This window comes from Megascapheus bottae, chromosome 22 (assembly GCF_031878675.1).
Source record: "Megascapheus bottae isolate mThoBot1 chromosome 22, mThoBot2.hap1, whole genome shotgun sequence".
Classification (NCBI taxonomy): Eukaryota; Metazoa; Chordata; class Mammalia; order Rodentia; family Geomyidae; genus Megascapheus; species Megascapheus bottae.
This window is the reverse complement of record NC_143530.1, coordinates 7,957,083-7,976,905: the sequence shown is the minus strand read 5'-3', so window position 1 is coordinate 7,976,905 and position 19,823 is coordinate 7,957,083. Positions and strand designations below refer to the sequence as shown.

The 19,823-nt window shown below is 49.6% G+C and overlaps 2 protein-coding genes across 2 annotated transcripts; one reads left to right on the top strand and one right to left on the bottom strand.

Moving 5' to 3' along the window:
* Nucleotides 1-311: 311 nt before the first annotated feature.
* Nucleotides 312-10,476, bottom strand: Med20 (mediator complex subunit 20). The gene is made up of 4 exons (XM_090355686.1): nucleotides 10,241-10,476; nucleotides 8,378-8,532; nucleotides 4,103-4,356; nucleotides 312-1,987 (listed from the first exon to the last, which is right to left on the bottom strand). Exons 1-4 carry the CDS (start codon nucleotides 10,252-10,254, stop codon nucleotides 1,772-1,774), a joined length of 639 nt encoding a protein of 212 aa, XP_090211812.1. The 5' UTR covers nucleotides 10,255-10,476; the 3' UTR covers nucleotides 312-1,771.
* A 4-nt stretch (nucleotides 10,477-10,480) lies between these two features.
* Nucleotides 10,481-18,739, top strand: Bysl (bystin like). Its single transcript, XM_090355674.1, has 7 exons — nucleotides 10,481-11,274; nucleotides 14,904-15,066; nucleotides 16,184-16,322; nucleotides 16,594-16,727; nucleotides 17,346-17,506; nucleotides 17,595-17,697; nucleotides 18,112-18,739. Exons 1-7 carry the CDS (start codon nucleotides 11,010-11,012, stop codon nucleotides 18,455-18,457), a joined length of 1,311 nt encoding a protein of 436 aa, XP_090211800.1. The 5' UTR covers nucleotides 10,481-11,009; the 3' UTR covers nucleotides 18,458-18,739.
* The last annotated feature ends 1,084 nt before the right edge of the window (nucleotides 18,740-19,823 follow it).

Sequence of the window (19,823 nt, the reverse complement as noted above, 5' to 3'; positions counted from 1 at the left end):
TTGGGCAAGAAGAAGGGGTCCTAGGTATTCTAGCTATGCCTGGCAGCAATAGGTCAGGGAGAAAATGCGATTGCATGGTGCTCAATACCTGAGGGAAGCCAGCACGAGGCAGCAAGGAAACAAGAATGGAGAATCAAAGCCTTACTTTCCACCTCAGGTTCTGCCATTTGTGTGTGTCATCTATGCTACAACTTAACAGATCCCTTCAATATGACTAAAGGAAACTAGAAATATAACAATGAAATCCCCACAACGACACTTCTATCATTTCTGTATCCTGAGTAGCTGAGATTACAGGAGCACACCACCACAACTGGAAGATGTGTTTTATTGTTTGTAACTGATATATAAAACATCTCAATTTTTAAAAAGCAAACGATAACAACAAAAACAGGAGGAAGTAAGAATAAAAAATGCAAATGTCTGTAGTTGGGAAGACAAACAGTTTCCTGTCACCTAAAGCTACAAAGGAAACATGACCAGTACCTAACACCTGGTGCAGAAATTCCTGTTGTCCTACACTACAATGCTTACAATGTTCCTAATCTCTGCATTTAAAAATGGTAGCCCAGCTGAACATTATGCAGGAGGAGTGGGGGCAGGGCAGCAAGGCAAGCACAACAAATAGATCCAAAACTCAAAGAAGCCCTGGAGAGGTGATGAGGTGTGGATTAGTGTTTTGACCTAACTTTCTGAGTGCTTAGAGAGGCCTCTATGCTAAGATTCAGGCAAGGGATATAGAACTGACTTCCCAGCATGACCAGTCCTTAGCTAAGCTAACTCCTAAACAAATGCCTTTATAACAGAGTTATTGACTGCAAAGACATTCCTGGGAAAGTCCACAGAGTTCCACATAGCCTACATACCACTAACTAGAGCCAGCATTCATTATTTTCCTTCATCTTTTAGTTATGGAAGTATTTGCATCTCAACTGGACTACTCATATTAGAAGCTTCGCATTCTAGCATCTCTTTTGACTAGTGATTTCAGCAACCCCTGTGTTCATTCTTCCCTCCTTCCTCCTCCATTAGAACAAGGATATGAAACCCGTGAGTCTGCTTGAATCCTGTGGGTATGGACAATGTTTTGTTTGGGGGGGGGGAGCGGCGCATAGAGGGGATGAACAGTAAGACAGATGGACAACTGATGACCCTGTAAAGTTAAATCTTCCCAGGAACCACCTGATTCCCTCTGAACTATTAGGGAGAGAAAATGAATTACCTAAGAGGAACTCCAGTCTTTGGTTCTGTTTCAGTAGTTAGCCTGTGGCCTCACGTAAGTCACAATGGAAGCAGAAATGTCAGAAAGACAGTTCAAAGGACCCAGTTCACAAATGATTTCAGCACAGATCACTAAGTGCAAGGCCGTGCCATCCCTGGACAAACAGCAGAGGAGGGACCTCAGTACAAAATGGCCCACAAAACATCATAGAATGATCACTGGAAGCCCAGGCCAAGTCTTCAAGCTGAGGACACAGTTTTTTCTCTCCACTGCTAAGCTAGGACACCTCTGCCCTACCTTTCCAACAGCAGGAAATGTCAAATATCCTTATTCTTCATAAGTACCATTCCTCAGAACAAGACAAATCCAGTAAGACATAAGTAAAACAAATGCTGGTAGAGGGGATTGCATGTGGGAAACAGGGAAGGAGAGTCTGGAGCCCTGGAACAGACACCACAGCTGGGGTTGTGGGGACCAGAACACAACTGTGCAGCACCTGCTCCTCTTGGGCAATACCCCTGATAAAAGCTCAGCTTGAGTTGCAAGTCACTAACGAATCCCAGCCACAGGCACCTGCTGCTGCTTGCGGATCTTGTTGAAGAGTTCCATGTACTGGACCATGGTATCTGCTGGGCCATAGACTCCATCATGTCTGTTTCCAAACATGGTAGGGGCTGCTGGTGTGTGGCTGCCTAGAAAACTCTGGAGGAATTCGAGCAGCAAGCTCCAGCAGTCACTCGCCACCACACAGGGGCCGTACTCCACCTGGGACCAACAGAGATTGAGGGTAAGGATGAATGCGGGCAAGGACAGCCGAAGACATACACCTCCTATAGAATGCTGGCATGCATGAAATGCGCGCGCGCGCGCACACACACACACACACACACACACACACACACACACACACACACAACACACACGGGACTGCACACACTCAGCACCATTCCCATTACAAGTCTGATATTCTCATCCTAGCGTTGTGCCAATCTACTGCCCTTTCCACAAGCTCCTGAGGCAAACACAGGCTCCTTCTGATTATCCCCACTATGCTAAGTGGCAACTCACAGAAAGCCTGATCAGGAAAAATCTGACAGCAAAATGAAAAGGAGAAAATATGGAGGGTAAGAAATGGATGAGGGGATAAGTAGCAAGCAGTGAACACACACTTGGATACGACTTTTGGTGCTGGCCCTGGGGCTTGAACTCAGAGCCTGGATGCTGTCCCCAAACTTCTTTGTTCAAGGCTAATGCTCCACCACTTGAGCCACAACTCCACTTCTGGTTTTTTGGGGTACAGTTGCCTTTTGAACCTAAGAGTCTCATGGACTTTCCTGTTCATGCTGGCTTCAAACCACAATCTTCAGATCTTAGCCTCCTGAATAGCTAGGATTATGAGCATGAGCCACTGGCACCTGGAAGATATGCCTCTTTATGACCAAACATGATTCCTAGTGTAAACTTAGGCTCTGCACTGATCCTAAGAATTTCCAGCCAGTGTGGCAAGAGCCAGTGGGCTGTGGCAGAAGTCAAAGGGCAGCTATCACAGCTTTTCTTATAAACTTTCTCTGAAGAGAAATTTCTCCACAAGAAGAATAGGGAACATGGGTGTGGGTGTTGATGTGTGTGTGTGTGTGTGTGTGTGTGTGTGTACACTAAAAGGCTGGGAAGGCGAGGAGTCAGTACAACCAGGACTATCACAAGCTAATAAGGGTTAGGAAATCTTGGCCCTGGAGGCTGAGTAGAATCTCCCAGTAGGACCCCTTTTCCACTTGGGACTCTTCTCAGACACACTTTTCCCCAGTGTCTCTTTATAAAATAAATTTATACACATATATATAATATATATTACATTTGCTGCTTTAAATTTTTGTTTGAGATAGGGTCTCATTCTGTAGCCCAGCCTGGACTTGAACTTAGTCCTCCAGCTTCCTCCTCCAGAAAGCTAGGATTACAGGTGTACACTACCCCTGGGCTTAGGACTGTACTAAATGCTGTTCCTCCAAGAAGCATCACAACATGTGAGCAATGCTCTCACCAAATCCCCTTAACCAACGGTGCCTCTTTTATGGTGTTTCTTAAACTAAGTTTAAAAATAGTTGTGTATTTCAGTTTTTTTTTTAATTAAATGACAAATTTTAAACAGCCCCTGCAAGCTTGCTGGTGTGTGTGTGTGTGTATGTGTGAGAGAGATTATTTTAATCTCACATGTTACTGCACATATGGTAGGATTTTCATTGCTCCCAAGGTCAGTGATCACATTCCCTCTGTCATTTTTTTTTTTTTTTTTTGCCAGTCCTGGGCTTGAACTCAGGGCCTGAGCACTGTCCTTGGACTTTCTCAAGGCTAGAGCTCTACCACTTGAGCCTCAACACCACTTCTGGCTTTTTTCTATGTATGTGGTACCGAGGAATTGAACCCAGGTCTTCGTGCATGCTAGGCAAGCACTCAACCACTAGGCCAAACTCCCAGCCCATCCCTTTGTCATTTCTATTATGTGCATTGTTAGATGCAAAGATAAAGGGTATAGCACATACAATTTTCTGCCACGTGAAAAGGAAAGGTGCGTGTTTGCCCCATAACTCTAGAGACTTAAAAAAAAAAAAACAACTAAGGAGAGCCAGGTGACACAGGATTGAGAGCCCATCTCCCAAACATCAGTCCTGTGTGTTCTAGAAGGACAGCTGGTCCCTCTCCATAGAACTTACCTGCTCCCTTGACTCACCCTTCCCTTCTCTAACAAACCAGCCATCCTAAGCTTTCTATTTCCTATGAACCTGCTTCCCTCTCCAGCCCTGGGCTAGAGCCTGAATGACTCAAGGAAGCCCAGATGCCCAGTGCCGGCAGTACACCTTGATGCCAATTCCCCCAGAGTCTTACCTCCACAGAGATGCCCCGGGCGCTGGGCCCCATCGCTACCGTGCCCACCTTCACCAGGAAGTCACAGTACTGGTAACGCGTGCCCCGGGTCTCAATCTTGCTGGCTTTGGCACTCTGGAAAAAGCCCTTGAGCTTCACCATGAGCACATCAAAGTTGGTGTCGGCAATAAGGCAAGGGCCGTTCTCAAAGAGGGCAAAGCAGCTCAGTGGGTACTCGGAGTTATGCATCACGTACATCAGCTTCCCAGCCTGACCTGCAAGGGACACGCGTCCTACTCACCATCAGGACTTCTGTCAACATACCCAGGCTTGAAGCACGTGCACAGAACGAGGCCACATGGCCATCTGGCATTATCTTCTCCATTTGGGAAAAGGGGTCCCCTAAAAAGGATAGCCTTTTCCACCATGGAAAGGAGAGGAGCAGCAGGCCAGGCTGCATGAGCTAAAATCTACAGGAAAATGGGGGACGGAGAGTTGACAACAGCTAGGTTAGTTCACAGTCAGACGCCTAATTATGATGATGAACACTCCTGTAGACTCCATACAATCCTTGACATATCATACATTACAGAACAAGTAAAAGTAAGGGCTGGGTGACAGAGCCCATACCTATAGGAGGGAGGCCCATCCCAACCCCTGAGTGTGTATGGGGGGGGGGGACTGGCATTTCCCTATAAACTTTGGTGAATTCCTTCATTTACACCTAGGAGATGTCTCACAGCTTGGGAAAGGGAGTCTGTAAGCATGAGGCTGGAACAGTATAACAGAGCCCAGCTGTGCTAAGCCTTGTCTGCCAGGTCTCAAGAAATTGCTACCTCATTTTGAAGGCAAAGGTGAACACCTGAAATAATTAATTTTTTTTGGGGGGGGGAGGGGGGTCATGGGACTTTAACTCTGGGACTAGGCACTGTCCCTGAGCTCTTTAGCTCAAGGCTAGCCCTCTACCACTGGAGCCACAGCGCCACTTCTGGTTTTCTGGTGGCTCAATGGAGGTAAGAATCTCCCGGACTTCCATGCCTGGGCTGGCTTTGAACGGGGACCCTCAGATCTCAGCTTCCTGAGTAGCTAGGATTACAGGCATCAGCCATCAGCACCTGACTCATAACACCTGGAATTTTTTTTTTGTCAGTTGTGGGACTTAAACTCTGAGCCTGAGCGCTGTCCCTGAGCTTTCAGCTCAAGGCTACTGCTTTACTCCTTGAGCTACAGTGCCACTTCCAGTTTTCTGATAGTTCATTGGAGAGAAGAGTCTCATGGACTTTAGTTCCCAGGCTGGCTTTGAACCACAATCCTCAGATCTCAGTCTCCTGAGCAGCTAGGATTACAAATGTGAGCCACCATGCCCGGCTACACCTGGAAATTTTTCATGTCTGGCTGACCTGGGAAGCAAGCAGTACACTCACTACAGCGGAGAAAAATCAGGATCTTGGATATAAAGCTTTAGTTGATCCTTTAGAATCGTTGAATTTTCACATGCATTTGCTTTTACTTATTTATTGGGCAGCGCTGGGCAAGGAACCTAGAGCTGCGTATGCAGGCTATGCAGAAGGATATGCCATGCAGATGGAAGGCAACATTCTAGCAGGGTAGAATAGAGCAATGGACAGAGGAATAGAGGGCAGAGGCAGGAGCAGCAACACAGGGCCATGGAAAACAGCAGGCTCTGCACAGAATCTCCAACCCCTATCACTCATGCCCGGCTGCCAATTCATACTCCAACCTTCTAAATCCAGCTCACATCATCATGTGGCAGAGCAACATGCTCAGTAAGCATGAAGTTCTGAGTTCAAACTCTATCATTGCCAAAAAAAAAAATTTCAAATCTTAGCTGGATTCCAATGGCTCGTGCCTGTAATCCTAACTGCTCAGGAGACTGAGGACTGTGGTTCAAAGCCAGCCATGAGACTCATCTCCAAATAACTACCAGGAAACTGGAAGTGGTACCATGGCTTTAAGTAGTATAGCACTAGCCTTGAGGGAAAAAGCTCAGGGAAGCCAGGCATGGTGGCTCACGCCTATAATCCTAGCTATTCAGGAGTCTGAGATCTGAGGATCAATGTTCAAAGCCAGTCTAGGCACAAAAGGACCTGAGACTTTTATCTCCAATTAGCCTCAAGAAAACTAGCAAGTAGGGCTAGGCTCTAGGGTAGGGCGGTAACCTTAAGCTCAAAAGCTGAAGGACAATTCCCAGGCTCAGGGGTAGGGTGGTAGCCTTGAGCTGAAAAGCTCAGGGACAGTGCTCAGGCCAAGTTCATGCCCTATGACGCACCAAAAAAAAAAAAAAAAAGAAAAGAAAAGAAAAGAAAAAGCTCATGGACAGTACCCATGCCCTGAGTTTAAGCTCCATGATTGACAAAAAACAAACAGTAACAGAGCCAGTGCCAGTGTCTCACACCTGTACTCCTAACTATGCAGGAGGCTGAGATCTGAGCATGGAGGTTCAAAACCATCCGGGGCATGAAAGTCTGAGAGACTCTTATCTCCAGTTAACCACCAGAAAACTAGAAGTGCCACTGTGGCTCAAGAGGTAAAGGTGAAGAGCTCAGGGACAGTGTCCAGGCCCCGAGTTCAAACCCACAACAACAAAATAGTAACATAAGAAACCTTGCCACCTCTAGGGCTGGAAAGAGAAAGAAAAGAGGTATTGTTATCATATCCAGGATGAGGGATGCCTACTAAGAGCCAGAACCAAGGAGACCAGCCACGCCTAGAGTCACTGCCTAAGACAGGAGAGGAATACTATGGTCTTCCTTTCCCCTGTCCTCTAATCTCACCACACACCCTAATGCTTTGCATTGACCATAGGTAACCACAAGGGGGCTTAGAAAATGTAGTTTTCAGAGGAGGTGCACAAAACAAACACACCACGAAATGTATTGTATCTAGATCTGGTGATGGTATCAGGAGGGGATGTCCAAACTAATTATCAACATATCTGCACAAAGATCAAGCATGGGAGATCATGTCTATTATCATAGCTCCTCAGTAGGCAGGAAGACCTCCTGTTCCAGGCCACTCCAGGCAAAAGTGATTGAGATTCCATTTCAAAAACAAAAGCTAGGTAGTGGCAGACACAGAGCATATTAGAAGTCCTCTGTTCAGTCCCAGTATCACCACCATCATCAAAATGGGAGGGGGGGAAAGGGAGAATGTATCCACCAACCCATTACATGTGGACAATTTACAACTGTGTGTACTGGCACTAACTTACACCCCAGTACTGAGGAAACAGAGACAGAAGGATATAAAGTTGGAGGCCAACCAAGGCTATATAATGATATAATGACTTTAAGGCCAGCATGAGCTCATAGTGAGTCCCCAAATTCCTAAAGTATAACTAGTGGCAAAGGGCCTATCTACGGTATGAAAGGCCCTGGGTTCCATCCTCAGCACTCAAAAACACAAAAAAGTTCAAGCTACAGAAAACTTAAAATAGCCCCAGTCTAAAAGATGGTGGATCAAAAATGGATGAATTCAGAAACACAAGCGTGACACAGTGGTAGAGTGCTAGCCTAGCATGCACAAAAACACAGGTTAGATTCCTCGATACCACATACACAGAAAAAGCCGGAAGTGGGGCCGTGGCTCAAGTGGTAGAACTCTGGCCTTGAGAAAGTCCAAGGACAGTGCCCAGACCCTGAGTTCAAGCCCTGGCAAAAGTCCAAGGATTGGCTGGAGTTGGGGGGATGAATTTGGAAAGATGTTCTGGGCAGGGCACAGTGACTCACACCTACAATCCTAGCTACTCAGGAGGCTGAGATCTGAGGATCACAGTTTAAATCCAGCCCAGGCACTAAAGAACATGAGATTCTTATCTCCAATTAATCACTAGAAAACAGGAAGTGGAGTTATGGCTCAAGAGGTAGGGCGGAGGGGTCCGGGAGTTTGGCCTAGTGGTAGAGTGCCTGCCTAGCATGCACGAAGACCCGGGTTCGATTCCTTGGTACCCCACATACATAGCAAAAAGCCAGAAGTGGTGCTGAGGCTCAAGTAGTAGAGTGCTAGCCTTGAGAAAGTCCAAGGACAGTGCTCAAGCCCTGAGCTAAAGCCCAGGACTGAAAAAAAGAGGTAGGGCGGTAGCCTTGAGCTGACAGCTCAGGGACAGTGCCCAGGCCCAGAGTTCAAGCCCTATGACCCACAAAAAAAAAAATTAATAAAAAATAAAACCTACCACATACTTGAGAATACTTATACTGCCCTTAGCAGAAAAGCAGACACACAAGTGGAACTCCAAGCCAGGTTCCCTCCAGTCAACCCTCAGAGCCACCTACTGACCTTGACTGCCCAGAGTAGCTGTAGCTGTATGATAAGTCTCACAGTCCACACAAAACGTTCCTTGCTTTTCTGCCCCAAGCATCTCTAGTTTCCGGGTGAGGAGCTCCACTGTCTGTTGGACACTCTTGCCCTCAGCCACAGGCATCTGGGAAACACTGAAAAGAAGAGTACCAGGTAAAAAAGATCCAGAGACACCCATACACTTGTTGGGCCACTTGCTTTCCCACAAAATGATAGTTCAGCAGGTCCAGGAGTTGCTTTTGACAATACTAACTCTGATCCCACACCTTAAACCCAATAAAATAGAGGCCAAATATCTCCCACTGAATCAATAAACTTCCTATCACACCACGTGAGTGTTGGCAGGGAGTTCAACATTCATGTAAAGATGCTAGATGGGTGAGTTCTCATTGATGTGGAGTTAAGACAGTGAAAAGGGGATTCTTTTATAATGCTTTCAATTCTACATTTGGATGTCAAAAAGGACCAGGTTGGAAGTTTGAGGCTAGCATTTTTTTTTTAAACTCTTTGAACTTGAGCTGTCTAGTACAGTAGCCATAAGCTAGGAGGCTAGTGGATAATTTCCTAAACAAGGATAACACAGAGAATATTTTCACTATCAAAGGAAAGCTACATATGATAATCCCAAGGAACAAAGAGAAAAGCAGGCCTCAGGGTCATGATCCTTAAGAGTGAGAGGAAATATTTACAAGAACTTAATCAAACAACAGAACAAAAAATTACTTCCAAAGTTTCCTGCTATGGTGCGGCTTTCCACTTAAGAGTGGAAGGTTAATAGCCGGGTGTGGTGGCTCACACCTACTACTAGCTACTGAGGAGGCTGAGATCTGAGGATTACTGTTCAAAGCCAACCTAGGCACTAAAGAACATGAGACTCTTATTTCCAATTAACCACCAGAAAATGGGAAGTGGGGCTGTAGATCAAGGGATAGGGCAGTAGCCTTGAACTGAAGAGCTCAGGGACAACACCCAGGCTCAGAGTTCAAGCCCCAAGACAAAAAAAAAAAAAAAAAAAAAGTGGCAGTTAATAACTCCAACTATGAGTCCAGAGGTGTCCTAATGCCTTCAGATGAATCAAGTCATCAAATCTTCCAATCTCTCCCTTTCCTTATCCCCACTCCCTTCTCTCCTCCTTTCCTCTTTCCCTGTCTCCCAAGATCTTAAAGTGACCAAATTAGAACTAGATTTTTCTTTTTTTTTCCCAGTCCTGGGCTTAATCTCAGGGCCTGAGCACTGTCCTTGGACTTTCTCAAGACTAGCACTCTACCACTTGAGCCTCAGAACCACTTCAGGCTTTTTCTAAGTATGTGGTACCAAGGAATCGAACCCGGGTTTTCGTGCATGCTAGGCAAGCACTCCCGGCCCAGAACTAGACCAAACTCCCGGCCCAGAACCAGATTTTTTTAAGTGCATGTCCTGGCCTATGAAAGAAAGAGCAAAAGCGTAAAACAAACCAAAAAAAAAATGGAGAAAAACAAAAACAAAAAAACCCACCACCTTGTATGTATCCCCACTGCCTATCACTCGCCCCTGCACTCCTGTCTGCAGGCGAGTCCTAGCCCGGAAATCCTACATCCAACCATGTACCTCTCACTACGAGTAATTCGGCCACAGTGGGGAGGAAGATGTACCGAGAAAAGGAGGGGCGGTGCCCAGGCGCGGCGGGGCTCCCAGAAGGCCTGGAGAAGCCGCGGCCTGCTCAAGGTCCTCTCACAGGGGACGTCCGACGGCCCGGCTCCCGGGCACAGCGGACCGCGACCACTCCTCCTCCCGGGACGCTGCGGGCTCGGGCGGCCCTACACGACCCCCAGCCCCGCCCGACGGAAGCCAAGGCTGCCGTACCAAGTGACTCCCATGGCGTCAGACCGGGAAGGAGGCAGAATCACACCGAAGGATGCAGAACTCGCCAAGGTCCCAGCACCGGAGAAGCCGCGAAGAAACCGCAGCTGCCTTCGAGGACGCCGGAACTACGTAAAAACGAAGCGCCCGGCAGCGGCGCCCGGGGCGAAGGGGGCGTGTCTTGGCGTGACGTGCTCTCTGCGTCATCCTCGAGGCTCCGCCCCCGCGTGGACGGGCCCTCTAGGCCTAGACTTGTGACCCTCCAGTCTGTGACCTCTTAGGGAAGCCGACTGGAAAAGTCAAGTAATGCCGGGCGCGGTGGCGCAGGCCTGTAATCCTAACGCTCGGGAGGCTGAGATGTGAAGATCACGGTTCAAAGCCAGCCCGGGCAGGAAAGCCCTTGAGACTCCCAACTAACCACTAGGAAACCGGAAGTGGAGCTGTGGCTCAAGGGCTAGCCTTGAGCTGAAGAGTTCAGGGACAGCGCCCAGGTCCGGAGGTCAATCCCCATGACCGACAAAAGAGAAAAGGAAAGAAAGAAGACAAGTAATGCGTTAATTGGGGAGTTCCGGAAGGCCGGCTCTTTGCGGGCGGGGCGGCGCGCGTGGCACTTCCGGCCTCCGGACGGGAGGCGGCGCTGTGGCGCACACCGGGCTCTTCAGCGCGCGCGTTCGCTGCGCAAGCGCACTGCGAGCGTGCGGCCTCTTTTTTTTTTTTTTTTTTCGTCTCCCCCACGTGTGAACCGTCTCTGCGGCTTCTTCGGGGGGTTAAAATGCCCAAACTGAGACCGGCCCGAGGGTCGGGCAGTCAGGAGAAGCACGCGCCGCTAGCCGAGCAGATCCTGGCTGGAGACGCGGTGCGGGCCGGGGCCCGGGAAAAGCGTCGAGGTCGCGGGGCCGAGGAAGAGGAAGAGTACGTGGGGCCCCGGCTGACCCGGCGGATTCTGCAGCAAGCCCGGCAGCAACAGGAGGAGCTCGAGGCGGAGCATGGGGCCGGCGGCCGGCCGGCCGGGCCGCGGGAGCGCGCCACGCGGCTGGGTGAGTCCGGGCGGGGGCCAGCGGCGTGCCGTCCGCCGGCGCCGGGGGACCGCGGTTCCAGGCCAGCGGGCCGGAAGGGTCACGAGGCCCATCTCCAGTCAACGACCAAGAGCCGGAGGGAGCGCGGTGGCTCGAGTGGCGAGGAGCTGTGGCCAGCCTGGAGGGCAGCAACTCAGGCGGCCGGCGCCGGGGCTCTGCATTGCAGCCCCAGGGCCGCCTGCGCGCGCGCGCTCGCATGCGTGTACACACACACACAGACACACTGACACACACACACTCACTGACACAGACACACAAACACATTCACTCACACTGACACACACACACATTCACTCACACTGACATACATGGACACACACCCACACTCACACACAGACACACACATTCACACTGACACACAGACACAAACACACACACTCACATTGAGACACACCCACACTGACACACCCACTCACACTGACACACACTCACACACAGATACACTCACTGACACACACACACCCCACTCACACAGACACACTCACGTACACTCATACACATTCACACTGAGACATCCACACAGACACACACTGACACACAGACACTCACATACACTCACACACTGACACATTCACACTGAGGCACCCACACAAACACACAGACACACTCACATACACTCACACACAGGTACACACACTGACACACACAGTCACACTGACACACACACACTGACAGACACTCGTATACTCACGCACACAGACACACACTCATGCACACACATACACACTCATGCACACACACAGATGCACACTCACATACACACTCTCACATACTCACGCAGACACACACACACTCACACACACACATCCATAGGGAGAATCCGAGTCTTTGGAATTAAAAGGGGAAGAACACATTAGCCTCATTTTCTAAGTATGTGCATAGTACCCGTAGTGCTTTGCTCTCTGCTAGCAGTTTGGATGGTCTGGGTAAATTAACAGACTGGTGTCCAACTGTAGAACCAGAAATGTAGCCGAGAAGAAACACAAATAAATAGAATTCCTCGTTATAATAGCATCATCCTAGAGGTCAGGGTCGGGCTTCCAGACTTTTTTCAGTGGTGGGATTTGAACTCTGGGCCTGGGCGCTGACCCTGAGCTTTTCACGTTGAACCACAGCACCACTTTGTTTCCTGGTGGTTAATTGACGCTGAGAGTGTCACAAACTTTTCTGCCTGGTCTGGCTTTGAACCTCATCCTCAGGTGTATGTGGCTCACCCAGCTAGATTCTTTGACCTTTAAGCCTAGACTTGGAAAGCAAATGTGGAGTTGTTCCTACCAGATAAAGGAAAGAAAGGGGAGTGGAGGGAAAGGAAAGGAGCTGGGCAGGGTGGCTCAGGCCTGTAATCCTAGCTACTAAGGAGGCAGAGATCTGCGGATCAAGGTTCAAAGCCAGTCCAAGCACAAAAGGACCTGAGACTCTGATCTCCTGTTAACCTCTAGAAAGCGGGAAGTGGATAGGGCAGTAGCCTTGAGCTGAAGAGCTCCGGGACAATGCTCAGGCCCAGGGGTAGGGTGGTAGCCTTGAGCTGAAGAGCTCTGGGACAGCACCCAGGCCAAATTCAAGCCCTATGACCCACAAAAAAGGGGGGTGGGTGGGGTAAGGAAGAAGGAGGCAGGGCCAGATGGGGAAAAGTAAAGCCAGCCTGGAGAGCCTTAGAAGCTAAATGGTTTTTAGGTTCCTGCTGGCCAAATAGAAAGACTTCAATTATATATATATATATATATATATATATATATATATATAATTTTTTTTTTTTTTTTTTGCCAGTCCTGGGCTTGAGCTCAGGGCCTGAGCACTGTCCTTGGGCTTTCTCAAGGCTAGAGCTCTACCACTTGAGCCTCAGCACCATTTCCGCCTTTTTTCTATGTATGTGGTACTGAGGAAACGAACCCGGGTTTTTGTGCATGCTAGGCAAACACTCTACTGCTAAGCCAAACTCCCGGCCCTAAATTTTATATTTTTTAACAGCATATTTTCCTTTTGTTACTAGGGTTTGAACCCTGGACCTTATAATTGGTAGGCAAGAACCTTACTACTTGAGCTGTGCTCCAGCCTCTTATTTTTCAGATCTTCTTTTTATTTATTTATTTATTTTTGTCCATCATGGGGCTTGAACACTGGGCCTGAGCATTGTCCCTGAGCTCTTGAGCTCAAGGCTAGCACTCTACCACTGGAGAACCACAGTACCACTTCAGGTAAGATCTTGACCTTTTTACCTGGGACCAGGCTCATACCTTGAGCCTCCACCTGTGCCTCAATTGTAACTGGAATTACTGGTATATGTCCCCAACTTTTTTGAGATGGGGACACTCACTAAGCTTTTGCTCAGGCTGGCCTCAAACTGTGAGTAGCTTGTGGGTATGCCCCTCCATGCCCACTATTTGGCCACTTCAGGCTTTTCAAACCCAACAGGTGCTCATAATCAATCCAGAGTTGTGAACCTCGGTCTAAGTCACACTCGTCTTGCACTCACAGCCTAATTATTCTCCATCCATCTTCTTAGTGCCTGCACTACTCTGTGGCCCAGGATCCAGAGTGTTTGGCTGTGGGCACAGGAGGATTTCTATGCATCACTGTCCCCTTTGGAACTGTGTATAAATGATGGCTGCAGATATTGAGGTTATCAAGGTTATCCAGGTGGCACATGCGATAGAGAACAGCTCCCACTACATAACTGGGGGATGGTGATCTGTTACCATTATTGGTTGCCATTGCTATCTCATTGTTTCATATGTTCCATTTTGCTTTTCAAGCAAGATTGCAAGCTCCTGGGGACAGGAAGATAGTATGTGGCCATCATTTTCTTTGCACATATCTATATCTATTACACTGCATGGTTAAAAGTTAAGTTGAATGTAGAAAATGCACTATGCAACTAGTAGGTAGGGATGGGAAGGACAAACTGGGCAAAGTAAAGGAAGGGTGACATTGTCCAAAAAGAAATATACTCGCATATAATGGAAAAATCAATGTTCATAAATTCTTTAATTAAAAAAAAAGAAATGTACTCGCTATCTGATGGAAACATGTCTGCACAACACCTTAATAATAACAATAAAATTCTACTAAGAAAATTAAATTGGGGGGCTAGGAGTTTAGCCCAGTGGTAAAGTGCTTGCCTAGCATGCACGAAGATGTGGGTTCAATTCCTCAGTACCACACATATAGGGGGAAAAAAAGCCGAAAGTGGTGTTGTGGCTCAAATGGTAGAACTCTAGCCTTAAGAAAGCCCAAGGACAGTGTTCAGGCCCTGAGTTCAGGGCCCAGGACTGGCAAACAAAAAAAGGAGGGGGGCATCGGAAGCCAGTAGCTCATGCCTAAAATCCTAGCTGCTTAGGAGCCTGAGATCTGAGGATCAAGGTTCCAAGCCAGCCCAGGCAAGAAAGTCCATGAGACTTTTATCTCCAGTTAACCACCAGAAAAACTGGAGTGGTACTGCGGCTCAAAATGGTAGGTAGAGCACTAGCCTTGAACTGACACGGTACCCAGACCCCAAGTTCAAGTTCCACAACCACCACTAACAACAAATTAAATTGACTCAGAAGCCCTAGCTCCTAGCCATGCTCATCCGTTCATCTTCCCTCCTCCAGGGCCAGGATTGCCGCAAGATGAATCCGATGAGGAGGATGAGGAGTGGCCCACCCTGGAAAAGGCAGCCAAAATGTCTGGGACGAGCCATCATGCCGAGGTGGTTGTGGACCCAGAGGACGAACGCGCCATAGAAATGTTCATGAACAAGAACCCTCCAGTCAGGTAGGGCTGGGAATTCAGCCAGTGCCTTGGCACATTTCCGCAGCCTCACCTTCGCAAAGAGCCCAAACCTCATTGGGTAATGGAGCGTGCCATTGGCCAGATTGGTCCCTCGCATCCTCCAGAGGGAAAAGGACTCAGATCCTCTGGAGGAACTTCCAGTTCAGAACCATCCTGGGCAAAAAAATTGCCGAGATTGCATCTGAAGAGATGGGGGACACACCTGTGATCCCAGCTACTCTGGAAGCATTAGTAGGAGAATCAAAGTTTTGAGAGGCTAGGGCAAAATCATGAAAACTAAAAACTAACACACACAAAAGAAAAAACGACTGCAAGAAGGGCTAGAGGATGGCTCAGATGGTAATGTACCTAGTCAGCAGAGTGTCTTGAGTTCAAACCCAAGAAGAGTTCCCCCATGGAGTTATTAGCCTCCATGAGCCTCCGTTCTCAGGTCCGTATAAGGGAAATAAAATCCCCTCGCATGTGGTTACATACATGGCACACGAACTACATAGTGAGAGCTGAGAAGTCCCTAACTCGATGCCTCCCCATACTTGACGCAATTTAAATTACTTTTCCTGAAATGCTGTGAGTTGAACCCTGGATCTCAGTAGCACTGAGCAGGTACTAAGCGGCTCCCAGGGGCCAACGATGGTTTTCAGTTCACACGGGTAGCCGCTGACCACAGCCCAGAGCCATGGAGGTCCCGCACCTGTATAGTGGGACTGCTCTTAGAAATGCTGCCACAGGTTTTAGTAAATTCAGAACGGGAAGAGTCCCCACCACAGTCTTTCCTAAGGAAGCTGCTTGCACCCTGGCACCCTAGAGAGGGCAGAGCGAGGCTTCTGATTGGCACGGGGTGGGCATATCTGTAGTCCGCATTCCCTGCCAAGTGAACCATGGGGAAGGGGCCACTTGAGGGAAACTGAGGCATGGAATAGGGAGTGGGAAAGCCATGATTTAAACCTGAGCAAGCTGACTTCCTAACCTCTGCCGGCTACCAGATGACTTTCAGGACCTTGTGCTCTCTGTAGCCATTGGTGGTAGGTAGGTGGACCCGGTGGTCTGTGAGTGCTCTCAATGGACAGTGACCACTGCCCTCCTTCCCCACCCCTCCCAGGCGCACCCTGGCTGACATCATCATGGAGAAACTGACGGAGAAACAGACGGAAGTGGAGACGGTTATGTCGGAGGTGTCGGGCTTCCCCATGCCACAGCTGGACCCCCGGGTCCTGGAGGTCTACAGAGGGGTCCGAGAGGTACACACCAAGAGGGCAGCCATGGTGACAGACCTGTAGGGGCGTGGCGGCTCATGCCTCGAGACATGGGTGCCCAGCCCAGAACCCATGTCAACTAAAGGGGAGGAAGGAGGCAGAGATCGTGGGTACCGATTCCTGTTCTGCCTCCAAGGGCCTCGGGTCAGATACTGAACTCTGATCCTCTGAAAAAAGTACATCCATGCCACCATGCTGCAGGTGTAGTGGGTGACGGTGCCCAAGCCTGCCTTCTCCTCCCCACACACATGCACAGGTGTTGTCTAAGTACCGCAGCGGGAAGCTGCCCAAGGCTTTCAAGATCATCCCTGCGCTCTCCAACTGGGAACAGATCCTCTACGTCACCGAGCCTGAGGCCTGGACTGCGGCCGCCATGTACCAAGCTACCAGGTAGCCAACAGGGGGTTAGGACTGCTGTTCTCTGCAGGGGAGGGCATGAGGTGCCCAGGCTCTGGTTGCCTTTGCTGTGGAGCTGTGGGCAAAGCTCTCTCCTCCTAACACCATTCTCAGCTTTGCTGCTTTCAGCCAAGACCCAGTTGGCAATAACCTTAGTAAGCCTCTAGGGAAGAGTTACAGCTACTGGGACATGCAGAATGGCCTCAAAGTACGTGGCTTGCCAGGCAGGCTTAGCTCCCTGGTGACAGCAGAGTAGAGGAGAGCCACGATAGGGGAGCGTAGGGGCAGCTAAGGAGCACCCAAAGACTTAGCTGGAGGGTGTGGCTAGAGAGCTCCAAACCTACATAACCCACGTGAGCCCCTAACACTTAAAATACACGGAGGACAAGCGCCCCACTTGGGGTATGTCTTGTCTCTTCTCTACCTCTCTAAACTGGCCTGTACGGCGCACACACACACACACACACACACACACACACACACACACACACACCTCCTACAACTCACCTCTCCCTATCTTCCGGTAAAATCCTGCGCCCTCCACAATGAGATTTAAAGTGCCAGGTGGAGACTATCACATGACACATGACTTGGGAACTCCCACCCCACTAGGATTTTTGCCTCTAACCTGAAGGAACGCATGGCCCAACGCTTCTACAACCTCGTTCTGCTGCCCCGGGTGCGAGATGACATCGCTGAATACAAGCGCCTCAATTTCCATCTCTACATGGCTCTTAAGAAGGCCCTATTCAAACCCGGAGCCTGGTTCAAAGGTGAGGGCCCGGAGGCAGGGAGGGCATACAGCGCCACAGGGGAGGGCTGTCTCTTAAGAGTGACTGACTGCTCTCTGCCCCTGCCCAGGAATTCTGATCCCACTGTGTGAGTCAGGGACATGTACCCTGCGGGAAGCCATCATCGTGGGAAGCATCATCACCAAGTGCTCCATCCCTGTCCTGCACTCCAGGTCAGTGTCACGGGTAGGGTCAGGTGTTCGCCGCCAGAACTCGAGCATGGGGGACAGAAGAGGGAAAAGCCCTGAGTTTGTGGCTTCCGTTAATTGTGGCGCACACCACTAGAGCGTAAATTCCACAAGCGCAAGATACCGAGAGTCTGGCATGTAGTACATGCTCAGTAAATGGCTGAGTGAGTGAATGAATGAATGGGGATCTGGGAGGAAGTAAGGACTGCTTGTAGTTCAGAGGCAGAGGTATGGAGGACCCATGTATGTGGAGATGGAGGCTGACATCCAGGAGTACAGGCAGGTTGTATAGGTGAGGAAACACCTCTGATGGCCCCCTAGGGAACACCCTAGTTGAAGGGCCAGCAGAGGGGAAGGAGACTGAAGACTGCCCCCTCCCCCACACCCCCTTCCCACCAGTGCGGCCATGCTGAAAATTGCTGAAATGGAATACAGCGGTGCCAACAGCATCTTCCTGCGGCTGCTGCTGGATAAGAAGTATGCCCTGCCCTACCGTGTGCTGGACGCCCTGGTCTTCCACTTCCTGGGCTTCCGGACAGAGAAGCGCCAGCTGCCCGTGCTCTGGCACCAGTGCCTCCTGACGTTGGCCCAGCGCTACAAGGCAGACCTGGCCTCAGACCAGAAAGAGGCCCTCCTAGAACTGCTCCGCCTGCAGCCCCACCCGCAGCTGTCCCCTGAGATCAGGCGTGAGCTTCAGGGCGCCGTCCCCCGGGACGTGGAAGATGTCCTTGTCACCATGGACTGAGGAGAAGGATCACTGTCCTGGTCCAAGAGGCATGAGGGGACACCAGGATGACAACTAGCTTTGAGGTTCATGATAGGAACCTGGCTCCAGGCCTGGGCAGGGAGGACTAGGCCTGCGTGGCTCCCGTGGCTCCAGTCCCCTCCCTCTATGCCATGTGGCTGGGTCCTTGTAGGCCTTGGTCCCTGCTCACTCTGGGACCTGACTTGAGGCTCCACACTCCAGTTGAGTCTTGAAAAGTACTTCCTCTCCCGCTTGGATTAAACAAAAGCAGGTATTTATTGACCCTCTGTGCCTTGGTGCAGTCCTGAGACCTTTCCACTTCCCTCTGGCTACACGTGGAGGTTGATCTTACTGTTTCGGGAGACCCTCACCTTGATCTCCAGGTTTTGTTTCTCCAGGCAATTCCTAAGTATTTTGGTACTCTCCTGACATGAGGGCTATTTGGGCACAGTGCCCGCCTGCCTGAAAAGGGCACAAGTTGTGGGTTGAGGCACTGCTTGGGAAAGGTCTGCCCCCGTTCCAGCACATGCAGGAAATGGAAGTTAGATCTAGGTAAGCACCAAACAGGTGTCTTCCTCGCTTTTTGGCAAGGAAAGCTTTAGACCAGTGAGAGGCAAACGGTGGCCAGATGCCATTGGTGTAGATGATGAACAAAGAATGTTTTTCACATTTTGAAATGGAGTGGGGGTGGTTAAAAGGACAGCCTATTTGTGATGTGACAGGAAAATTACACAAAATCCAAAGTTCAGGGCCCCTGGTCTTTTGGGGGCATGACTGCCATGCCCTGCCCGTTTCGTTTTGTCAATACCAGCACTGACTGTCAGGCTACATTTCAACCCACTGGGGATTGAATTTTTTTTTTTTTTAAACTAAGTTTTCTTGAGTCAAACTTCACATCTGTGATGTGTAACTTAATTTCTGAGATAGCAACTACAAACTATCCATCTGAAGCAAGCCCAGGTTGCTGCCCCCCCCCCCATCAGTTTCTCAGCCTACTTCCTGTGGGGTGCAGCCACATCTAAGAGGTGCTGCTTTATTCCCAGGCCTACACCCACCAGCCTATCTCCCTTGTAAGTAGCAGGATTCCAGGCTGTCACACCATATCTGGCTATCTACATTTGATCTCGGAGCAGTGTGAGCTTTGCCATGCAGTTTCCATACTGCTAAGTCCTGGGCTTGGGCTCAGGGCCTGAGCACTGTCCCTGGATTTTTCTCAAGGCTGGAGCTTTACCACTTGAGCCACAGCACCACTTCTGGCTTTTTGCTACATATGTGGTACTGAGGAATCAAACCTGGGTCTTTGTGCATGCTAGGCAAGCACTCTACCACTAGGCCAAACTCCTAGTCCAGCACTAGTGATTTTTAG